The sequence below is a fragment of the Heteronotia binoei genome, chromosome 8, assembly GCF_032191835.1.
Source record: "Heteronotia binoei isolate CCM8104 ecotype False Entrance Well chromosome 8, APGP_CSIRO_Hbin_v1, whole genome shotgun sequence".
Classification (NCBI taxonomy): domain Eukaryota; kingdom Metazoa; phylum Chordata; class Lepidosauria; order Squamata; family Gekkonidae; genus Heteronotia; species Heteronotia binoei.
In genome coordinates, this window is record NC_083230.1 from 105,867,406 (window position 1) to 105,889,889 (window position 22,484).

A 22,484-nucleotide genomic window follows, 5' to 3' on the forward strand; every position below is an offset into this window, starting at 1 on the left:
ACTTCATCTGCGGGGTGGCTCTCCGTGGTGCTCAGAGTACAAAGTCTCGGCCTACACAACAGATGTAGAAATGGGATTAATTGTAATTTCTTCCTCCCAGAGTTTCCAGTTTTGTGATTATAGGTGGGCTAGAGATCAGCATCCTTATGCAACTACAGTCTCTGGTTGGGTTGCCAAGTCCCCCACGGCCTCCGGCAGATACCATAGAGTTTTCCCTCCCAAATTGCTAGAGCGTCTGTGAAAACCTTAGAGTTTTCCTGGAAATGCCTAGAGTGGTCGACATGCAACGTCGCCGGCGCGATGACATCACCCGTGGGTGACGTCATTGTGCCAGCAATGTTGGTAGAGGTTCCCCTCACCAGCCCAATGTGGGCCGGCGGGTTGGGAACCTTCCAGGTGGGAAAACCCCTGCCTGGACTAGGGGCTTTGTAAATAAAAAAACTGCTAAGAGCTAGTTTGATGTAGTAGTTAAGTGTGTGGACTCTTATCTGGGAGAACTGGATTTGATTCCCCACTCCTCCACTTGCACCTGCTGGAATGGCCTTGGGTTAGCCATAGCTCTCACAGGAGTTGTCCTTGAAAGGGCAGCTGCTGTGAGAGCCCTCTCAGCCCCACCCACTTCACAGGGTGTTGTGGGGGGAGAAGACATAGGAGATTGTAAGCTGCTCTGAGTCTCTGATTCAGGGAGAAGGGCGGGGTATAAATCTGCAATTCTTCTTCTTCTAAGAGACACCATAAATTTTAAACAACAAAACAGTGTAATGTAAAGGTCAGTGGTGTCCTGACAAAGCTTGCACATAGAACTTCAAATAGACAAGAGCATGTAGCAAGAAGACATTAATGGAAGACAGTTCAAAATCAGTCTTTCCAATCACCAATGAGTGACAATTTTCCAATATTTAGTTTATGGAACTAAAGAAGCCCTTCCAAAGACGTCTGTTCTAGATATCAAGACATTTCATCTGTCTTTCTTCAGTTTGGAGGCTTATTTATCACTGGAACCCAATCTTTACAATACATGCACAGGAGAACAACAAGGATCAGAACATGTCTGTAAGATTTCCTGGTTTGAGAAGATGAATGAAACGTCTTGATATCTAGAACAGACGTCTTTGGAAGGGCTTCTTTAGTTCCATGAACTAAATACTGACGGTTGCGAGGTTGGCATCCCAAAATACATCCACATACGGATTTTACCCTCTGAGGACAGGGGGAAGCCGCTGCTGTATTTGCAGGCATCCACTCCACATTGACTCATGGTACTCCTGCATTCTCCCCCCGCCCATAAATTGGATAAGAGGAAACTACAGGATAGCTGTGGGTGGAGGGTTGTGTGTGGAAACCATACCCACATCGCTGGCTGCTGGAGGCGGCAGAGAGGCTGGAGCCTGCTGGAGCCGGCAGAAAGGATGGAGTGTGCAGCCTGTGAGTATGTGGCTGCCTTTTATCTTCCCTCTGCCAGAGATCTTTTTTTTTTTTTGAGGCGGAGCTCTGGCAAAGCCAGCTGAAACTGTGGTCATGTGCATTCCTGCTAAAAAAAAAAAGCCCTGCTAATATGGTGCATGCATAGCTATAGTCAAGGCTTTTCTTGTAGAAAAGCCCAGCAGGAACTCATTTGTATATTAGGCCACACCCCCGATATCACTCTTTGTTTCATACAGGGCTTTTTTAAAGACAAGGCTCAACAGGAACTCATTTGCATATTAGGCCACACCCCCTGGTGCCAGGCCAGCCGGAACTGTGTCCCTGTGCATTTCTGCTTTAAAAAAAGTCCTGGCTATAGTCTTGTGCAGGGCTGTTCTTGTTGAAAAAGCCCAGCAGGACCTCATTTGCAAATTAGGCCACACCCCCTGGTGCCAGGCCAGCTGGAACTGCGTTCCTGCTCAAAAAAAGCCCTGGTCTTGTGTTATTCAGCAGTGCTATGCATGCACCAATTTTTTGTTAAAGATGGGCAGAGAATCATCACAATAGTATGATAACGGCAGGCCGGGGGGATGATGCAGTCTGCAGCTGGTGCGAAAGGGAAACCACGGCTACCAAGGGTGAAAAAACTGATTGCCCTACGTCATGTGGACTTTCTGCTGCAAGTGCAGATTGAGCAACAGTTGTGCTGGCAATGTGACCCTTGCAGACCCCCCCTCCCCATGTGAAACCAGTATTTTAGTGAAATGAGAATTGGCATCGTATGTGATAATGGGGTAAGGGGCAGGGTAGCCAACTGCTCTCGGCTTTTTCTTCACTCGTGCAAGTCTCGAGCCTGCATAAAACAAGCCTAAACTACAGCCAATGTCTTCTTCGTTTCCAAACATTTCTGAACAGAGTTTGATAGAAAACAGATTTGTTTTCCTTCATGACGGACTAAGAATCTCTAATTCTTCTAGATATTGCGGGAGAATGCTTGACATAGCTGAAGACGGAGGGTGCCAGTTTAAACAACTTGTGCTTGAGTTAGGATGGCTGCTAGTTCGTTCCACTTTTCAAAAGCTCAGTGAGAGAGAGAGAGAGAGAGAGAGAGAAATTGGAAATCTCTTTTTTCTTCCCTGGGGTTGCTTGCCAGTGGTCCAGTGGATGCCATAATGTACACGCAATTGAAGCTAAGCTTTCTGTATTCACAGTGGGCACTGTACTACTTGGAACAAAACATTGCACTTTCTAGAGGAAGTCTATGTATAAGAACATAGCAAGGCTTCAGCCTTACCCCGTCTCATATACCTCCTGCTCAATTGCAAGCAGCCCATTTCCTCTGCTAAAAGTTGGGCAACCTTAGGTTGTGTCTGCAGCAGGGCTTTTTTTTTTAACAGGAGCGCACAGGAACACAGTTCCGGATGGCTTGGCATGAGGGGTGTGTGGTCTAATATGTAAATAAGTTCCTGCTGGGCTTGTTTGTATAAAAAGCCCTGTGTGAAACAATGGTGATGTCAGGGTGTGTGGCCTAATATGCAAATGAGTTTCTGCTCTGGACTCTGTGGCATTAGAACCAGCAGAGGTCTTTCCCCTCCCGCAAAGTCTGCCCCTCCCCCCGGCTTCACCTGCAATTTTACAACTTCACGTTGGCAACTCTGTTTGCAGATACATATTTTTGTTCTCTCTGCTTAAGGAGGAGGGCGACGAAGATGGCAGGGGTCTGGAGACCAAGTCCTATGAGGAAAGGTTGAAGGAGCTGGGGATGTTTAGCCTGGGGAGGAAGTGGCTGAGAGGTGATATGGTCACCATCTTCAAGTACTTGAAGGGCTGTCATATAGAGGATGGTGTGGAATTGTTTTCTGTGGCCCCAGAAGGAAGGACCAGAACCAATGGGTTGAAATTAATTCAAAAGAGTTTCCGGCTCATCATTAGGAAGAACTTCCGGACCATTAGAGCGATTCCTCAGTGGAACAGGTTTCCTCGGGAGGTGGTGGGCTCTCCTTCCTTGGAGGTTTTTAAACAGAGGCTGGATGGCCATCTGACAGCAATGAAGATCCTGTGAATTTATGGGGGGGAGATGTTTGTGAGTTTCCTGCATTGTGCAGGAGGTTGGACTAGATGACCCTGGAGGTTTCTTCCAACTCTATGATTCTATGATTCTAAGCAGATGTTGTCTGAAGTGTCAATCACTGTACCATTTACTTTCTCCATATTCTTCTCATAGTAGCAAATATGTAACTCTTCAACTTTGTTTTATTTATTTAGAGGATTTTATATGCTGCCTCTCAAGAGACCCGCTTGAGGGGGGTCACGAGTAAAAACAATAACATAAAACCATAAAAAACCTAAATTATTGGTATTAACCATTAAGAGAAGCAGAGGCCCTAAACTATATTCAGTTTAAGAGACCCCATAGGGTTGCCAGGTCCAACTCAATATCAGGGACTTTGGGGGTGGAGCCAAGAGACTTTGGAGGTGGAGCCAGGAGCAAGGTTGTGACAAGCATGATTGGACTCCGAAGAATGTTCTGGCCATCACATTTAAAGGGACCACACTCGTTTTAAATGCCTTCCCTTCATTGGAAATAATGGGATGGGGGCACCTACTTTTGGGGCTCATAGAATTGGACCTCCTGGTCTAACATTTTTGAAATTTAGGGGTTGTTCTGAGGAGAGGCATCAGATGCTATGCTGACAAGTTGGCGCCTCTACCTAAAAAAACAGCTCCTCCAGAGCCCCAGATACCCACAGATCAATTCTCCATGATACAGGGATCAATCTCCATAGGATATAATGGAGAGCCCAGCAGACATTTAAACACCTCCCCCACCCCACTTTCTTATGACCCTGAAGCAGAGAAAGGGCCTCCAAACTGGGGAATCCCCTGACCCCACCTGGGGATTAAAAAATCCTACGTGATGCAAATAACGAAAATAATAACTCATTTGAAAATTATTTTGCATGTTAACCTTCTTACAAAGTGACTTATCACACATAAGGACAAAACAATTAATATAGGGTGATGTCATTCAATACCATAACAGTAGAAATGCATCTTAAGCACCATCATAACAATTTCATTTTTGACAGAAATAAAGTGCTTAGTGCAAGAAGTGCTTGTAAAATAAATATCAGTGCAGCGTATCACAAAAAGTCTCTTTCTTGAGAAAACGTTCAAATGAGTTGTTATTAGTTTTGTTATTTGCATAACGGTTTTTTGTTTTGTAATCCATCTTTCTGTAATTCTCCGTATTGTATTTCTCTTTCCCCACCTGGGGATTGGCAATCCTAATTACACCCCAAATACTAATTTAGTCATTTTTTGGTACCATGTATGTATTTAGAGGCCTCTCTTAATTTGAGACTCTGAACTGTTGTTTACTTAGCATCGGATCAATCCAGCTGTATTGCACCAAACCTCATGTCTGAGCTTAAATCTAGCAACATACCTAATTGCTGTGCAGGGCATGGTCTGAGTGCCCCTCAAGCTGGATGAAATGCTCTGAAATGATTGGTCCCGAATGACAATTTGTGCCAGGAGAGCCAGTTTGGTGTAGTGGTTAAGTGTGCGGACTCTTATCTGGGAGAACCGGGTTTGATTCCCCACTCCTCCACTTGCACCTGCTAGCATGGCCTTGGGTCAGCCATAGCTCTGGCAGAGGTTGTCCTTGAAAGGGCAGCTGCTGTGAGAGCCCTCTCCAGCCCCATCCACCTCACAGGGTGTCTGTTGTGGGGGAGGAAGGTAAAGGAGATTGTGAGCCGCTCTGAGACTCTTCGGAGTGGAGGACGGGATATAAATCCAATTTCTTCTTCTTCTTATAATCAAGGAAGATCAAGATGGAAATCTGGATATTCAGCACTGGATACGTCATTTGTGCATTCTTGCCGCACATTGTTGACAATGTCAACAAACATAGTGGAGTGTATCATTGAGTGTGAAGAGTGAAGCAATATAGTGGTATGAAATTCTAGCTTGGATAAAGCAGTAATGCGAAACAGGAAGTTCAGAGCAGTTTTGCCTGTAAACTGATGGTACTTGGGATCAGTTATACTCAGGGGTCATTTTGTAGGGGGGAAAAGGTGGTGGAGCTCATTAGCATAACTCATTAGCATATGCCACCCCCTCCAGCCAAAAGCACCTCGATGCAAGAAAGGAGAGCCCCGGGTGAGTGAGACCTGCTTGGGCTGGCTAGAGATCCAGCCAGCCCAAGCAGGCCTCGCTCGTCTGGGGCTCTCCTGGGCTGCCTTCTCCCAGTCAAAAGGCCAGCAAGCCACCTGCCGCCCAAAATCACATAAGAAGTGGAGAAAGGGAGAGGAGGGATCTCAATCCAGGTGTTAATGAGGGCTGTGGGGGCGTGGCAAAGCCTTTGGTGGCTGGCTGGCTGCCTGCTCTCCTAATCCAAGGATTGTTATGCAGCTGCACCTACTATTCAATGGACAAGGTAGGTGGGGAGGAAGAGGGGGAACTGTCAGAAAGGTTCAGGAGCTGCGCTCCTTGTGAGCTCCTATTGAATCTAGGGTTGCCAAGTCCAATTAAAGAAAAATCTGGGGACTTTGGGGGCGGAGCCAGGAGACTTTGGGGGTGGAGCCAGGAGACATTGGGGGTGGAGCCAGGAACAAGGATGTGACAAGCATAATTGAACTCCAAGGGAGTTCTGGCCATCACATTTAAAGGGACAGCACGCCTTTTTAAATGCCTTTCTTCCATAGGAAATAATTAAGGATAGGGGCACCATCTTTTGGGGCTCATAGAACTGGACCCTCTGGTCCAATCTTTTTGAAACTTGGGGGGTATTTTGGGAAGAGGCACTAGCTGCTATACTAAAAATCTGGTGCCTCTACCTCAAAAATAGCCCCCCCAGAGCCCCCAATACCCATGAATCAATTCCCTATTATTCTCTATGGGAATCGTTCTCCATAGGGAATAATAGAGTGCCTAGTAGACATTTCCCTCCCCCCACGCTTTCTAAAGGGGGGGCCTCCATATCAGGGAATCCCCCCTCCCTGCCCCCTCCCTCCCTCTCTCTCTCTCACACACACACAAATACTTACCGTACTTGGTCTTCTTCCAGCAGAATTTGCTCGCTGTGAAAATGAAAGCAAGGCTGCACAGGAAAAGAAAGGGAGGGACCGTTCCTGTTTCCTGTGCAGCCTTAAAGGGACACATTTTAAAAACGGATCCCAAGCTGTAAAACAACATGATGCCTACAGGTATGTTCTCTCTCCCCCCGTCCCCAGATTTTTTAAGAGCGGGGGAGGAGGCTGAAAATTCGGGGGTCCCCCGCCAGGGCGGGAGGGTTGGGAAGCCTAATTGAATCTGAGGTTTGGGTATTCTTCTGGGATATCTCCAGGCCACATCTGGAGCTTAGCAGCCCTATTTTGGGTACATAAGACCATTTTCAGTTTCTTGTTCTGTGGGTCAGTCTTTGGGTCTGTGCCACTGTGACAAACCAATTCAGTAAACCAGGGTGCTTTTTTGTGTGTAGAGCCAGTTCAAACACACTGTTTTTCACAGGGTTTATCTGTACCCAAAACTGCTTGTAGGAGTGCTCTGCTCAAGGGAGCCTGGGAACTGCAGGCTTCTCGCCTCTGGCACAGATATGGAGCTGCTTTGTACCAAGTCATCAGATCAGCTCTCCAGGGTCTCAGACAGAGGAGGGTGTTTTCCAGGCTACCTGCTAGGCTGCAGTTAATTCCTTTGTAACAATAATAAGAAAAGAGGGGAAGCCAGCACCCCCTTTCCCTCATCCAATAGCCAGGGATAAAAGGAGAGTTGATTTTATACCCTGCTTCTCTCTACCTTAAGGAGTCTCTGAGCAGTTTACAATCTCTTTCCCTTCCTCTCCCCACCACAGCCACCTTGTGAGGTAGGTGGGGCTGAAAGAGTTCTGATGGAGCTTGGACTGGCCTGAGGACATCCAGGAGGGCTTTGTGTGGAGGAGGAGCAGGGAATCAAACCTGGTTCTCCAGATTAGGGTCCTCCGCTCTGCCTTGTGCTGGATTTGGGGGGATCGTATAGTTGATAGCAGGGGTCATTTTGTAGAAAAATAGGTGGTGGAGCTCCTCCAGGGATTGTTATGCAGCTGCACTACTGTTCAATGGAGATGGTAGGTGGAAGAGGGGGAACCCTCAGAAAGGTTCAGGAGCTGTGCTCCTGTGGGCTGCTGAATTCAAGGCCTGGTTGCTAGATCCAGATTAGGAAACTTGCGGAGGTTTGGGGATAAAACTTGGGGAGGACAGAGACCTCAGCGGAGTACAATGCCACAGAGTCCACCCTCCAAAGCATCCAAAGGAACTTATCTCTATAGTCTGGAGAGTTGTGATTTGGGGGGGGGGGGGATCTCCAGGTGCCCCTTTGTGCCCCTACCAGACACAAATATTTCTCCCCCCTCTCTGCTAGAGGCTGCCCTTTGGCTGTGCTCAAATATTAAGGAACACCCAAGGGAGGTGTCCCCCCCCTCCCCTTTCATCCCCCCCTCAGAGTCACAGACGGTGCAAATAAACCCTACTTAAAAATGGCTATTAAAAACCTGACATGAAGCGAGTCACAGACCCATGTTTTTGGCTTTCGTCTCTTTAAAAAAGCGCAGTCGGTTCAGAAAATTGTGCCTTTCTTTCCCTCCTCCTTGCAAAATGCCTGCACTTGGACTAAGAAGTTGGAAATTTTTGAAGGAGGAGGGGTGGGGGGGAGAAATGAAAGCACCCAGAGAGTGCAGCAGCGTCTAGGCTAGAATTCCAGAGGAAGTTGAGGGCCTCCAGCTCTGCACAGGAAGCAATCTTGGAGTAGGCCTTAAATGCCAGATTCCAGGCAGAGTTTAACTAACCACTGACAGCTTTGTAAACAAAGCTGGGGACAAAAAGAGAACAGCTTTCCCTTTTCTGGTAGTCATTTTTAGTTTCGGGGGCCTTGCGGGAGTATTCTCCTATATTTGTCTCGATGGGATATAAACCAAAGACTGAAAGAAGGCTGCATGTGAAGGGACTATAAAAAGGGGGAGCAAATATTTTATGGAGTAAATCATCGTGAAGAAGGTAGGTGCTTGATTAAACTGCAGGGATGGAGCTACCCACCTTTCCTCCCCCCTCCTCCAAGAAATACCCCTTTGGCTTGGCTTTGCGAAACCGGCTTGAAAACAAAATCTTCTTTAGCTAAATGATATTTTAAACTCCCAGGTTATCCCCCCCCCCGCTTCTCTTCCTTCTCTCTCTTGGTCTTTCCAAGTTGCCTCTTTTTGTCTTTGTTGTTAGTGAGGTACAATATCTTTGGCGTCCTGATGACATTTGGCCTGAAAAAAGTTACATTAAAAAAGAAAAGAAAATGAAAATCCTGTTTTTTTTGGGTTTTTTGCTAAACCTGCAAAAGACCTGTTATACATTGAATGTTATCCGGGTTCTTGTAACCAAATTAACGTTAACAAAAATGTCCTGTTCATATTCTTTAGAGCCGGAGTGTGATGGATGCCCATGTATGCACTGTTTTGCTAATATGATGGCAGTGTTAGTGGAAATTCACCAATAGTTTTTTTTTTTAAACCCAAATATGTGGCTAACAAATACGGTACAATAAAATGTGTTGTCTTTGCTTCAGCCTGAAGAACTGAATTCCAAAATGGACTGTATTTACTATCTAAGGCATTTAATGATTTTTTTATATTTTAGCAACTTGGTGGTGGGGGGGAATCATGCATATTGTGAAGGGTGTGTGTGTGGGGGGAAGGATAATAGAACCTGGAGCTGAAGATACAAGTTAAATGGGAACTTAAAGTTTGGCCCAGTTAATTGAAGATGTCCTTAAACTCACAGTTTTGTTCTAAACTTTTCCCTTCTTTCCTTTCCCCCCTTCATTTAAAGTTCTGCCCGTTTGAGAGGCTTTATCAGAGCTTGAATAGGAGCCATGGACGACTTTGAACGTCGCAGAGAGCTCAGGAGGCAGAAACGAGAGGAGATGCGTGTGGAAGCAGAGAGGTGAGTAATTTCATTTTGGTAGATCTGTCTGCGGTTTGATTTTCTTGTTGTTAATTAGCATTGTCTTTGAAACTTCCTCTGGTTAAATATATGGAGAAGAGCTGTCGTTCTACAGATGTGGCTTCCCACATTGTTTATAAAATCGGAAATGTTTGTGACATATAAGTGAACTCAACACCATCATGACCACTAGGCCTTACTGGAAACCGCTGTTGCCACCACCAGTTGTGTCATGGGGAGGTTAGGGGTGGAAATGGCTGAACCGAAAAGAGAAGACAGTTATTAATCCCATTGGGGATGTCCATATGCCTTCATTAGAAGGGAACAGGAGAAGCTGGTAATAGCCGTGTTTAAAATGTCTAATTACTGTCAGGTAGGCGCAATTGTGTTTGAGAGTCCGAGACGAAATTACAGGGCGTTGGAGCTGAAGCTGGTGGGAATGTTTTCTAATGTGTTTTAGCAGTATATTATGGAACAGTAAATGCCCGCACTTATTATTAGTGGATAGAATTTCTAATTTCAGTGTAGCCTTTCAGACGAAGTCCAAAGGAACTAATTTCTGCTCATTTGCTTTTGTATGACATCAGTGGAAAGGAAAGCAAAATTTGATTCTATAATATTTACACCAGGGATAGTCAAGTTGGAGGCCTTGGAGCCTGATCTACCCTCATCTGGCTCCCAGCAAAACCTGTAATCCCAGAGATGCCTGGTGAACTATTAACGCATCTCGGTCGCTTTCCTCCGAGCTGACATGCAGCCAGGAGCTCTTTATAATTTTTTATTTCCCCTAGCGTGAACAGCCACAAAGGTTTTGCTGGATTTTCATCCCTCTAGTGTTTGAGGCCCAATCTAGGTCAGGGCCAGCCCTGCCACTAGGCAAAACAGATGATTGTCTAGGACTTGGGCCTTCAGGGGGTCATAAATTGGACACACATTTTCCCCACAATTCATCTGTTTTTGAAAATCAACGGGGCGGGGGGGAGTTGCACCAGAAGTTAGCCCTGCCTGGGGTGCCAGATTGTCTAGGGCCGGCCTTGATCTAGGTGTTATGTCTGCCATGAGTCAGGTTGGGGTTCAAGTCTGTAGCTAACCAGGGGCCCATGGGACCTGACCCCCTGACAGTTTGGGGGGGCCTCCTCACCCCCAGGCTGTCCCTCTCTTCTGTGCAATATAAATTGGGTGGGAGGGGCACCCAGGAGCAGCTGCTGCCCCTCCCATGACATTTAAGGGGCCCACAAATCAGCTGATTGGTGGGGTCCAGATATCACTGAGCAAGTGGCAGGAGCAGTCGCCAGCCTCCTGAATTATTTAAATGGCCCCCTTCCCCTGCGGCCCCCCATGGCCCCCTCCCCTCATGGCCCTTAGCTATGGGGCTGTTGGGGTTCAACTCAGGTTTCTGCACTGCCAGATGTGATGTTGAGGAGCTGAAGTTCCCAAGCTCATTGGGGCCTGATTCAGTTCAGGTCTGTGGAATGAAGGAGGAGGGAGCTCGTCCTTCTTCCTGGACTGGAATGCCCTTGGAGCCCTGCAAGCATTACTAGGTTGCCAACTCTGGGTTGGGAAATACGTGGAGATTTTGAGGTGGAGACTGGGGAGGGCAATGTTTTGGAAGGGTTTGGGACCTCAGCTGGGTGTAACGCCATAAACTCCACCTTCCAACTCAGCCATTTTCTCCAGGGGAAGTGGAGATCAATTGTAATAGTGGGAGATCTCCAGATGCCATCTGGAAGTTGGAAACCCTATTCAGTAACCTCTTCCTTCTGCATAGCAGGCCTGCATTCTTATTTTTTAAACATATTCTGGTTCCTGGTGTCAGATTTTCCCCACAGAATGTGCAGATTTTTCAGCATTATTTATGCATCAATTGCATTTAAACAGGTTTAAAAGAAGCCCAAATGATTCCAGAATGCCAGTAACAGAAAAGACTGGAATGAAAAGAAGGTTCACAAAGACAATAAACAAAATGTTGTTCGATACATAAGACCCACTTTGGTGACCCACAAACTATGGAATGCACTCTTCTCTTGAAACGAAGATTCGACTTAGAGATTCAAAGTAGGGCTTAGATGGAGTGATCACTTTTCATTTTTCTATGCATGAGTAGAGATGGAAGAGGAAATAATTTCCTAGAATTCCAGCTCTGAGTTGGGAAATACCTAGAGATTTTGGTGGCGAAGCCCAAGGAGAGTGGGGTTTGGGGAAGGAAGGGACTTCAGTAGGGTATAATGCCATAGAATCCACTTTCCAAAGCAGCCATTTTCTCCAGTCAAATTGGAGATCAGTAGTAATCCCAGGAGATCTCCAGCCACCACCTGGATATAAATGACAACCCTGGAAGTGCATGAGCCAATGGATCCCCATTTGAATCACTTTGGCGTGTGACTATCACATCAGAACCAGGCTTTTTTCTTTCAAGGGATACTTTTTGTAGTTTGCCAGCAGATCCCTGTGAAATAGGTTAGGTTGAGAAGCGGTGGATGGCTGGGTCAAGGTCACCATAGAAGTTCATGGCTGAAAGTCAGATGTGATGGCAGATGATCAGATAGATCTTTGCTAATACATAAAGCTTAAAACTGTGCCTCTGATCCACCCCTTCCTGGTTTCAGTAATCGAAATCAACTTCTCCACACTAGATTTTCAGCACCTTGTTCCTTTATGATACAAAACAGTCTCTAGTCAAACAGTTGTGCTGGTTTTTTTACGATTTTTAAAAAATGTATTCAACTAGAAATAGAAATGCATTGTGAAAAGTGATTCTCGATCGTTTCCATTTGTTTGTTACAATGCTGAGCTTTAGAAAACGTAAAGAATTCAAGAATATGGTTAACCGTATTACCTGCAGGGCTTTTTTTGTAGCAGGAACTCCTTTGCATATTAGGCCACACACCCCTGATGTAGTCAATCCTCCAAGAGCTTACAGTAGGCCCAGTAATAAGAGCCCTTTAAGCTCCAGGAGGATTGGCTGCATCAGGGGTGTGTGGCCTAATATGCAAATGAGTTCCTGCTACAAAAAAAGAGCCCCGATTACTCATGTTTGCTGTGGAAGGAATGGCTGCATCTGCCTTTCGTTCACTTTGACCAGTGAAAGATCTCTCTGGGTTGTTTTCACTACTGTTGTTCAGTCCTATTCACCGCCCCCACCCCGACCCTCACAATCCATTTACAAGGCGGAGCAATTTTTTTTTGGGGGGGGGGGGGTAGGGCTTGATTACCATCCCACATATGCATTGGAAAAACTGCATGATTCTGATGAGTGTAGGGGATGCACTTTTGACAAACTCACCGTGGCTGGAAATTCAGCAACTGGTCTTTCTTCTGGCACAGATATCTGACAGTTACCAAATTTGGATTGCTACGTTCAGCAGCTTTTTCTCTTGCCTGGAGTTATCAACCAGGAGTCCTTCTTCAACACAGATTGTGATCCAAACCAGGATAGAACTTCCTTTCCCCACAGCCAGGCCTCAGATTCAGTGGGAGCTCACAGGAGCGCAGCTGCTGAACCTTTCTGAGAGTTCCTCCTCCTCCTTCTGAGCGTTCCACCTCCTTGTCCATTGAATAGTATGTACAGCTGCATAACAATCTTTGGATGAGCTCCACCACCTATTTTTGTACAAAACAACCCCTGCCCACAGCAACGTGGTCCACTTTTTTACCTGGCTGGTGCAGCTGTAGTTGCTGATGTCATGCTCATGTGGGCAAAGAGAAAGGTGAGGTCTCACCCCTCTTTATCTCTTTTCCCCCTCAGTGGCAGCAACATTTGGAATTATAATCTCCCTAGGGTCTCTGACATCACACCAAGGCAGCATTCAGCATGCTGGAAAAGGGGGTGGGGAGGGAGAGAGAAGACCCCTTCCTCTGCAACTAAGTCCCCAGTCTTTTTTGAGCCTGCAGTCTCTTTTGGAATTCTGACACAGTGTTGTGGGTGCAGCCACAAAATGGCTGCTATAAAATGGCTGCTGAAGGAGGTGGAACCAGCCACAAAATGGCTGCCATGTCTTACCTTCAATGACACAATGAAGATCCTTGTGCAGTGGAGGCAGCTGCCGCCAAAACAACAGTTTAAAAAATCCACACAATCAAATCTCTGGTGGCCAATCAGAAGCCTTGCTGGGCAAAAGCTCCACCTGGCCATGCCCACTTTCTCAAAACACTTGGTGGGCACCAGAAAAAATGTCAGCAGGCACATAGTGAACATGGGCACCACTTTGAGGATTCCTCTTCTAAGTCATCTTGGAGGCTTATGGCAGGAGCCACAATGGAGGCTACAGTAGATGGGAATGCAGCAAGTTTTTTAAATTTTGGAATTATATTTTCAGGGTGGGGGAGAATAACAAGATTTCTTTCCATGGAGTACCTTAGATGGACAAGCCCAATTCTGAATCCAGCAGGGGGAGAGTTTATAGTCACTGGCAAGGATCTCATGTTGCTTGTTCTGATACCTTGGACTGGAGAGGCCAAACTGTGTCTCGGGAGCCACGTGTGACTCTTTTATACATATTGCGTGGCTCTCAAAGGCCCCACTGCCCTGTCAGCCAGCTTGGAGAAGGCATTTGTTTCTTGGTGACTTGGAGAATGGATTTAAAGTTGCTTTCTTTCACATCTCTGCCCCCCTCCCATCTTCCTTCCTTCCTTCCTTCCTTCCTGCTTTCTTTCTTTCTTTCTTTCTTTCTTTCTTTCTTTCTTTCTTTCTTTCTTTCTTTCTTTCTTTCTTTCTTTCTTTCTTTCTTTCTTTCTTTCTTTCTTTCTTTCTTTCTTTCTTTCTTTCTTGCCTGCCTGCCTGCCTGCCTGCCTGCCGCTCTTGAACATCTGACATTTATTCTGTGTGGCTCTTACGTTAAGCAAGTTTGTCCACCCCTGCCTTGGACCTTCTCAGGACGAAGAGGATAGAAAGCATCATGAAACCACCCTATCTGCATGTCTCTTCTAACATTTAGTTCCAGGTTTTAGAGACATAAGCAATTGGGGACCAACAAAACATCATGAAGATGGGAAGATGGAAAAATTGAGAAATTATTCCTGTCAACCCAATAGCATAACACTGCTGATTGCCAGGGGGTAACAGCTTCCTACACACCTACCCTTGAACCTCAACAGCCAGTTTGGAGAGCCAGTTTGGTGTAGTGGTTAAGTGCACGGACTCTTATCTGGGAGAACCGGATTTGATTCCCCACTCCTCCACTTGCACTTGCTGGAATGGTCTTGGGTAAGCCATAGCTATCGCAGGAGTTGTCCTTGAAATGGCAGCTGCTGTAAGAGCTCTCTCAGCCCCACCTACCTCACAGAGTGTCTGTTGTGGGGGAGAGAGGTAAAGGAGATTGTGATCGCTTTGAGACTCTGAGATTCAGAGTATAGGGCGGGATATAAATCCAGTACATTCTTCTTCTGCTGCTGTTATGGTGCCATTGTTCTTACTGCTAATCCGCCCCCCCCCCCACACACACAATGGCAATTTTCGAACAAGTATGGAGTCCCTCTTCTCTTACGATGAGTAACACCTTTCTGCTGCCCTCCCTCCCCCACAAATGACTGTAGTGGTCCAATACAGACATACTCAGGCCTCAGTTTCCCTTCTGTTAAATAACATTTTAGCTTAGAAGTATGTACCGTTTCCTTAACTCCAGAATGCCTGACTTTGCTCAGCCTTCCCTGAATACATTCACAAAGAAGCCAAGCGTGAAGGCTGAGGTCTGGAACAGCATATTTGGGGAAATGTATAGTTCCAGCCGTCACAGCCGTCAGCTGATTAAAGATTGATTAGTTGTGGTATTGCAAGCAATTAAGCACTGGTATAAAAACCGCAGCATTTCCACATTTTAATACACACTAGGGATTTTTCAGAAATTCTTCACTGTTCGTGTCTGGCTTGAATTATGTTAATTCAGCAGAAATGGGTGCCACGATCACTGACATTTAAAATTCTTCAGCATGTGACCAGCATCCAAGTTTGTAAGGCTGCAACTGCAACCGCACGTTGTCTTTTAAAAATTTGGTACTGGTCGTTTAAAACGGTCAGAGTGCTGCCTGTTCTCCAGGCTGAGATTTTGCTCTGACTTTCACAGCTCACCATATCAGTATCATTCCTAAACTGAGTTTAACACATCCTTAATAGATCAAGATGGGCAGCTGTGTTAGTCTGTCTGTAGCAGGGGTGTCTAACTCATTTGTTATGAGGGCCGGATCTGACATAAATGAGACTTCGTTGGGCCGGGCCATGTCAGGTTGGGCTGGGCCATGTTGGGCCAGGCCATGTGTGTACCTATTTAAGATTACATAGCAGAGATATAAACTTTTTAAAGGGTACAGACAAACACAATTAAATGGGTTTAAAAAACCCCCACAACCCTTAAAACATGGTCAAAACATTAGCACTTGGTCTTAAAGGTGCTTTCTTTGTATTTCTCCCATGGGATCCAGGGCACTGGGCAAAGGAAACTGTAGCTCTTGCCTTCCTTCCCCAGGAGCCTCAGCCAATAGAAGGAAGAGAGACTTGACTCAGTAGCTCTGCTGTGTGATTGAGACTGGAAAAACAGGCTCTACCTTTCCCCCTTCCTCCCCAAGGGAGGAGCCTCAGCCAATTGAGAAAACAGAGGTTTCACTCTGTAGCTCCTGTGCGATTGAGCAAGCTGTTACGCAGAAGGAAGCGAGAGAGAGAGAGAGAGAGAGAGAGAGAGAGAGAGAGAAGGAAGCAGATGACAGCCACTTGCTCAGGGGCCTAATAGGAGCCCTCTGGGTTGATAACTCCAGCTTGTCTATATCCTTCTTAAATTGTGGTGCCCAAAACTGAATGCAATACTCTAGGTGAGGTCTAACCAGAGCAGAGTAGAGCAATACTATCACTTCACTTGATCTGGACATTATACCTCTGTTGATACAGTCCAAAATTGCATCAGCCTTTTTAGCTACAGCAGCACACTGCTGACTTGTGTTCAGTGTATGGTCCACTAAGACCCCTAGATCCTTTTCATGCATACTACTGCCAAGACAAGTCTCTCTTTCCCATCCTATAATGATTGATTTGATTTTTCCTACCTCTGTAATATTTCTGTTATTTCCACCAATAAGATCCATAGACTATTGAATGGCTTAGAATAATTTTCATAGGAAGAAACAGGGCTTTTTTTGAGCAGGAATGCAGTTTCGGCTGGCTTGGTGTCAGGGGATGTGGCCTAATATGTTAACAAATTCCTGCTGGCCTCTTTCTACCAAAAAACCCTATGTGAAACAATGTTGACATCAGGGGTGTGTAGCCTAATATGCAAACGAGCTCCTGCTGAGATTTTTCTACCAAAAAAGCCCTGAGAAGAACTAAAACATGTTGTACTGCAATCTCTTAGCTTTGTTCTAGCACTAGCTGAAGTCATTGTTGGGGAAGCCGTGAAGCATCATTAAGTATAAGGGAACATCTCTAAATTACAAATTCTGACACTGTGGCCACCATGTTGTTGTGGGTGTGAACTGTGATAATTGTGCTCCCACAGATTTTTCAGAAATTGAAATAAGCATTGTAGACTACCATGTTGATCTTTTATCCTGACATGTCTTTCTCCTTTTTGGCAAGGAGTCTTGGAGTATAGTTCTTAGACTGTATAGTCATCTAGGACAGCAAAATGCCTTGGGTCAGCCTAGGGATACCATCTCCAAGTGGGACCTGGGGATCCCCCAGGATGACAGCTCATGTCCAGACTACAGAGATCAGTTCTCCTGGAAAAAATGGATACTTTGGAGGATTGGCTCTATGGCTTTGTAGTCCACTGAAGTCCCTGCCGTCCCCAAATCTCCAGGAGCTTCCCAACCTGGATCTGGTAACCCTACCCCCCATCCCCCAACAGTGGCTAGAGTGGGCCTGGCAACCGTAGCTCAGCCCTGCATGGATTGGCTTGCTCCGCTATACACATCAGTTAGCTTTGGATTATAGGAAGTGTGTTGGCTCCTGGCTTCCATTCTGCATCGGAACATGTGAGGCTGTCTTCTACTGAGTGAAAGCATGGATCCATTAAAGTCCATATTGTCTGCTCCAGGGGTGGCCAAACTTGCTTAACGTCAGAGCCACGTAGAATAAACGCCAGATGTTTGGGAGTTGATAGACATGAATGTCAAGTGTTTGAGAGCTACAAGGAAAGGAAGGAAGGAAGGAAGGAAGGAAGGAAGGAAGGAAGGAAGGAAAGAAGGAAGGAAGGAAGGAAGGAAGGAAGGAAGGAAGGAAGGAAGGAAGGAAGGAAGGAAGGAAGGAAGGAAGGAAGGAAGGGAGGGAGGGAGGGAGGGAGGGAGGGAGGGAGGGAGGTGGAGGTGGAAAGAATGCATGGCTTGGCTTGGAGAAATGATTTAAAGAGGCAAATGCCTTCTCCAAGTCAGCCAGTGAGGCAGTGGGGGTCTTCAAGATGTGTGAAAGAGCCACATGTGGCTCCCAAGCCACAGTTTGGCCATCCCTGATCTACTCTTAACTGGCAGCAAATCTACAGGGTCTCCAACAGAGGCCTTTTGCTTCATCTAATGGGATCCTTTTTGCTGGAGATGCCAAGGATTGCATTTGGGAACTACAGAGTGCAGAGCTCTACAACTGAGCTGCGGCTTCTCCCGTCTGTAAAACAGGAGCAAGAATGGCCATGTGCTTTGCATTGTTATTAAGATGATAAGGACCAAAGATGAAGCCTGCAAAGCGATGTCTGTCTGCTGTAAGGAAGCCACAGAAAGCCAGAGCCTAATTCTGTACTGAGTTATCAGTTCGGAGGGAGATCAAAACAAGAGAGCAGCTCAGAACGAAATGTCTGTCGAGAGTCCCCTCAAGCCAAGTGGAAACCACAGAACTAGGCAGCGAAAAGATTTATTTTGTGTGCTACAGCTGAAGACTCCCAACGCTGCTGTTACAGCCCAAAAGGTATTTTTGTGGAAGGACTTGGTTGTTTATGAGTTTAATTCTCCTCCACTGATTTACAACCGTGATGTAAAGAGATCTTTAAATGAGTGTAAGTAATGCAACTATTTAAGAAAATATTTGCACTCACTTAGAAAAACTGCTTATTAAAGCTGTTTGCCTTTAGGCTAAAACCTCCAACAAGCCAGGGAAATGGTGAATATGTGTGCTGTTTGTTGCTGTCTTTCGACAGTCATTGGGTTGCTCCAAAGATTTCCTAAGATGCTGAATTTTCTCATAGCTTTGATGTTGTTCCCATTCAAAGTTTTCAGAGAGCTCAGATTTAATTAACGAGATGCATGTTTGGTGTGTTGGATCCCCCCCCCCAACTTAAAAAGTTCCAAGTTTTGTAATGTGTGGATATGTGGGAGAACCTTACAGTGGCTTGTCTCATTTCTCCATGGTCGGGGACAGAGGGTAGTGCTTGAAGAGAGGGTTTCACCATGTTACCCATCGGTGTGCATCGTCCCACAAAGGGCTGTCCTCTCTCCCATGTTATTTAACAGCTGTATGCACCCCCTCACCCAGCTGGTGTGGAGTTGTGGGCTGGGCTGATGACACCCAGCTGTATCTGCTGATGGACGGCTGGCTGAACGCCTTCCCAGATGTGCTAGCCAGAGTTTTGGAGGCTCTGGCTCAGGGGTGGCCAAACTTGCTTAACGTAAGAGCCGCATAGAATAAACATCAGATGTTTCAGAGCGACAAGACATAGAATCATAGAGTTGGAAGGGACCTCTAGGTTCATCTAGTCCAACCCCCTGCACAATGCAGGAAACTCACAAACACCTCCCCCTAAATTCACAGGATCTTCATTGCTGTCAGATGGCCATCTAGCCTCTGTTTAAAAACCTCCAAGGAAGGAGAGCCCACCACCTCCCGAGGAAGCCTGTTCCACTGAGGAATTGCTCTAATGGTCAGGACGTTCTTCCTAATGTTGAGCTGGAAACTCTTTTGATTTAATTTCAACCCATTGGTTCTGGTCCTACCTTTCGGGGCCACAGAAAACAATTCCACACCATCCTCTATATGACATGAAGGAAAGGAAAGGGAAGGGAAGGGAGGGAGGGAGGGAGGGAGGGAGGAAGGAAGGAAGGAAGGAAGGAAGGAAGGAAGGAAGGAAGGAAGGAAGGAAGGAAGGAAGGAAGGAAGGAAGGAAGGAAGGAAGGAAGGAAATAGATGGAGGAGGAGAGGTGGAAAGAAAGTAACTTTAAATGTTTTACATTTTATGACACACATGGCCCGGCCCGGCCAGGTCTCAATAATGTTAGATCCAGCCCTCATAACAAATGAGTTTGGCATCCCTGGCTTACACCATTCTCCTTTCCTTTGTTTTATCCTCTAAAGGACTCTGTAATGTAGGTTAGGCTTAGGGAATGTGACTGGCCCAAAGTCACCTGGCAAAGTTCCATGGCATCATTGGCGATTCAAACTCAGGTCTCCTAGATCTTCATCTGACACTCTTAACTGCTCCATCACACTAGCTCAGCCCATCAACCAATTTGCTGCTTCTCTGGCTCTTTGGGACTACAGGCTGGAATTTTTTTCTTTCTGTTTTGATGCGGAAAGTGAAACAGCTTGACTACCAATTCCTCTGATGTACAGAGAGATCATATGAAATGAATGTGAATGCAAACAGCCTTTTGAATTGAATCCAGTGAGATTTTCTGCTAGCAAAAAGGGGAGAAAATGATTATGCGAGGCTCATGGGAACTGAATGGACAAAAGTCATGTGGAATGGAAGCTGTAATAAGGAGGGAGATTGGTAGAGACTGTTTGCAGTTTAAAGACTACAAAATCCATGGTATAGTACAACACCGAATGAAAAAGGAACATGTATTCTTATTCCAATCTTAGAAAAATGGAGAGAGCAGTGAACTGGAATGGACCTGGAAGGAAGCAGAGTTGGATGGATTCTCTATAGAAATGCACTGTTTGAAGCTGCAAAAATTGAATCAGTGACTGAAATTCCTCATGGGAATTCAGCACATCTCTAGTATTGTCTACCTTGTCCATTGAAATAGAGGGAAATTAAGTGCTTACTTAACTTTCCCTGGATTTGGCTTGATATTTTTTACATGTAAATCACTTTGCTGGACTTTGAAAATATTCAACTATAGAATAATTGTTGCCAAATGACATCATGCCAAAATAGCTCTATTTTGCTGTACAAAAATTCTGTTTATGCTTTCTGAACACAAAACATGCAGTCGATTAGTTTAATATCAAAGGCTGCTCCTCCATATGTTTCAGTAAGTTTGTGTGCGAAGCTTGTGATCCAGTATCAAAAAGTCAGATTTGAAAGAGCTTAAATAAATTTCTGAAGTAGAGGCAGATAACAAGTAAAAGGAAGCAAGGGCAGCAAAGAGCTGGAGGCCAGAGCAAAGTTATGGTTTTGTTCCTCGATTCATTGATGTCTGAAACAATAAGGCTCCTTATCTGTTACTGGATCTCCCAACTCAAGCCACTTGCTGAAAGATCTTCTTTACTTCATTAGCTTCCACGAGTTTTTCACTGTGTTCCCTTAAAGGAGGGCTAATAGCTGAACACCCTGACATGGATAGCCTGATCTCCAGGGTTGCCAGGTCCAATTCAAGAAATATCTGGGGAGTTTGGGGGTGGAACCAGGAGACTTTGGAAGTGGAGCCAGGAGCAAGGTTGTGACACGCGCAGTTGAACTCCAAGGGGAGTTCTGGCCATCACGTTTAACGAGACTGCACTCCTTTAAAATGCCTCCCTTCCACTAGAGATAATGAAGGATAGGGGCACCTTCTTTTGGGGCTCATAGAATTGGACCCCCTGGTCCAATCCTTTTGAAACATTGAGGGTGTTTTGAGGAGAGGTACTGGATGCCATGCTGAAAATTTGGTGCCTCTACCTCAAAACACAGCCCCCCCCCCCAGAGACCTGCAGATCAATTCTCCATTATACCCTATTGGAATCGGCCTCCATAGGGAATATTGGAGTGCCCAGCAGACATTCCCCCCCACTGCTTTCTGATAACCCTGAAGTGGGGGGAGGGCCTCCAAACTGGGCGATCCCCTTCCCTCGACTGGGGATTGGCAACCCTACTGATCTCATCAGATCTTGGCAGCTAAGCAGGGTCAGCCTTTGCTAGTATTTGGATGGGAGCTCCCCAAGGAATACCAGGGTCATGACTTAGAGGCAGGCAATGGCAAACCAGCTTCGAACATCTCTTGCCTTGAAAACCCTATGGGGGGGGGGTCACCATAAGTCAGCTGCGATGATGGTGAAAACAAAGGAAAGGAAATGGCTGGAGGCAAGTGAGCAATAGGATGCCTTCATCATAATTCTCTCCCCTAGAAGGGGAGAAAATCTTTCTCTCCAGAGGATCAAAATTAGTCTTGTCAGTCTCCAAGGAGGAGTCTGGGGACCTACTGGCATTACAGGTGATCTCCTGACTACAGTTCCTCTGAAGGTGAGTCATCTGTTTAAAATCTGACTCAGGTTGGGTATCTCCAGTTTTTTCTTTTTTCTTTATTTTGAGGAGGAATGCACAGAAACATAGTTCTGCCTGACTTGGTTTCAGGGGATGTGGCCTAATATGCAAATAAGTTCCTGCTGGGCTTTTTCTACACCCCCCCTGTTGGGTATCTCCATACCCAAGCCCTGTGCGAAACAGTGGTGATGTCAGGGGTGTGGCCTAATGTGCAAATGAATTCCTGCTGGGCTTTTTCTACACCCTCCCCTCCCCCGGGTATCTCACATAATAAGAGTCTTAGTTATGTCCCAGGCTCACAAAATTCTGCTGACACATTGCAACACTTCAGTACACTTAGTTCCCTCAATAAGGAAACTTTACCACAGATCTCTTATCTCAAATCTTTGCTTTATACTCCTGTTAGTCTAACACTCCAACCTTAATCTCCCCCTCAACAATCTCCCTGTTGTCTCCCCTATTGATTGAATCCAGGCACTGTCGTGACTATGCTTGTCTCTCACAGAAAGTAAATACTTTCCTTTTCCAGTTGACTGCCAGTTTAAAGAAAAATAGATGGGGAGGGAGGGGTGGAAAGAAAGCAACTTTAACTTTAATTGCATTCTCCAAGCTGCCAGCTGGCTTGTTTTGAAGAAGTGATTTAAAGAGAGAATGCCTTTTCCAAGTTGTCTAACAAGGTGGTGGGGGCTTCAAGAGCCACACAATATGTGTGAAAGAGCCATAGTTTGGCCACCTCTACGGTAGGATA

The 22,484-nt window shown here is 45.8% G+C and overlaps 1 protein-coding gene across 10 annotated transcripts in view; it reads left to right on the top strand.

The window, feature by feature from the left end:
• The window catches only part of CALD1 (caldesmon 1), a 710,639-nt gene that overhangs the window by 154,514 nt on the left and 533,641 nt on the right, over positions 1-22,484 (top strand). For 8 of the 10 annotated variants that reach the window (XR_009555757.1, XM_060245823.1, XM_060245825.1 and 5 more), the window contains exon 2: positions 9,255-9,368. Coding sequence is in view for 9 of the 10 variants with exons in the window: in XM_060245823.1 (XP_060101806.1) it covers positions 9,298-9,368 (71 nt within the window). In the remaining variant the exon portion in view is untranslated. Of the gene's footprint in view, positions 1-8,137; positions 8,436-9,254; positions 9,369-22,484 lie in introns of those variants that run through there. The other 2 variants (XM_060245822.1, XM_060245832.1) reach the window with 1 other exon arrangement.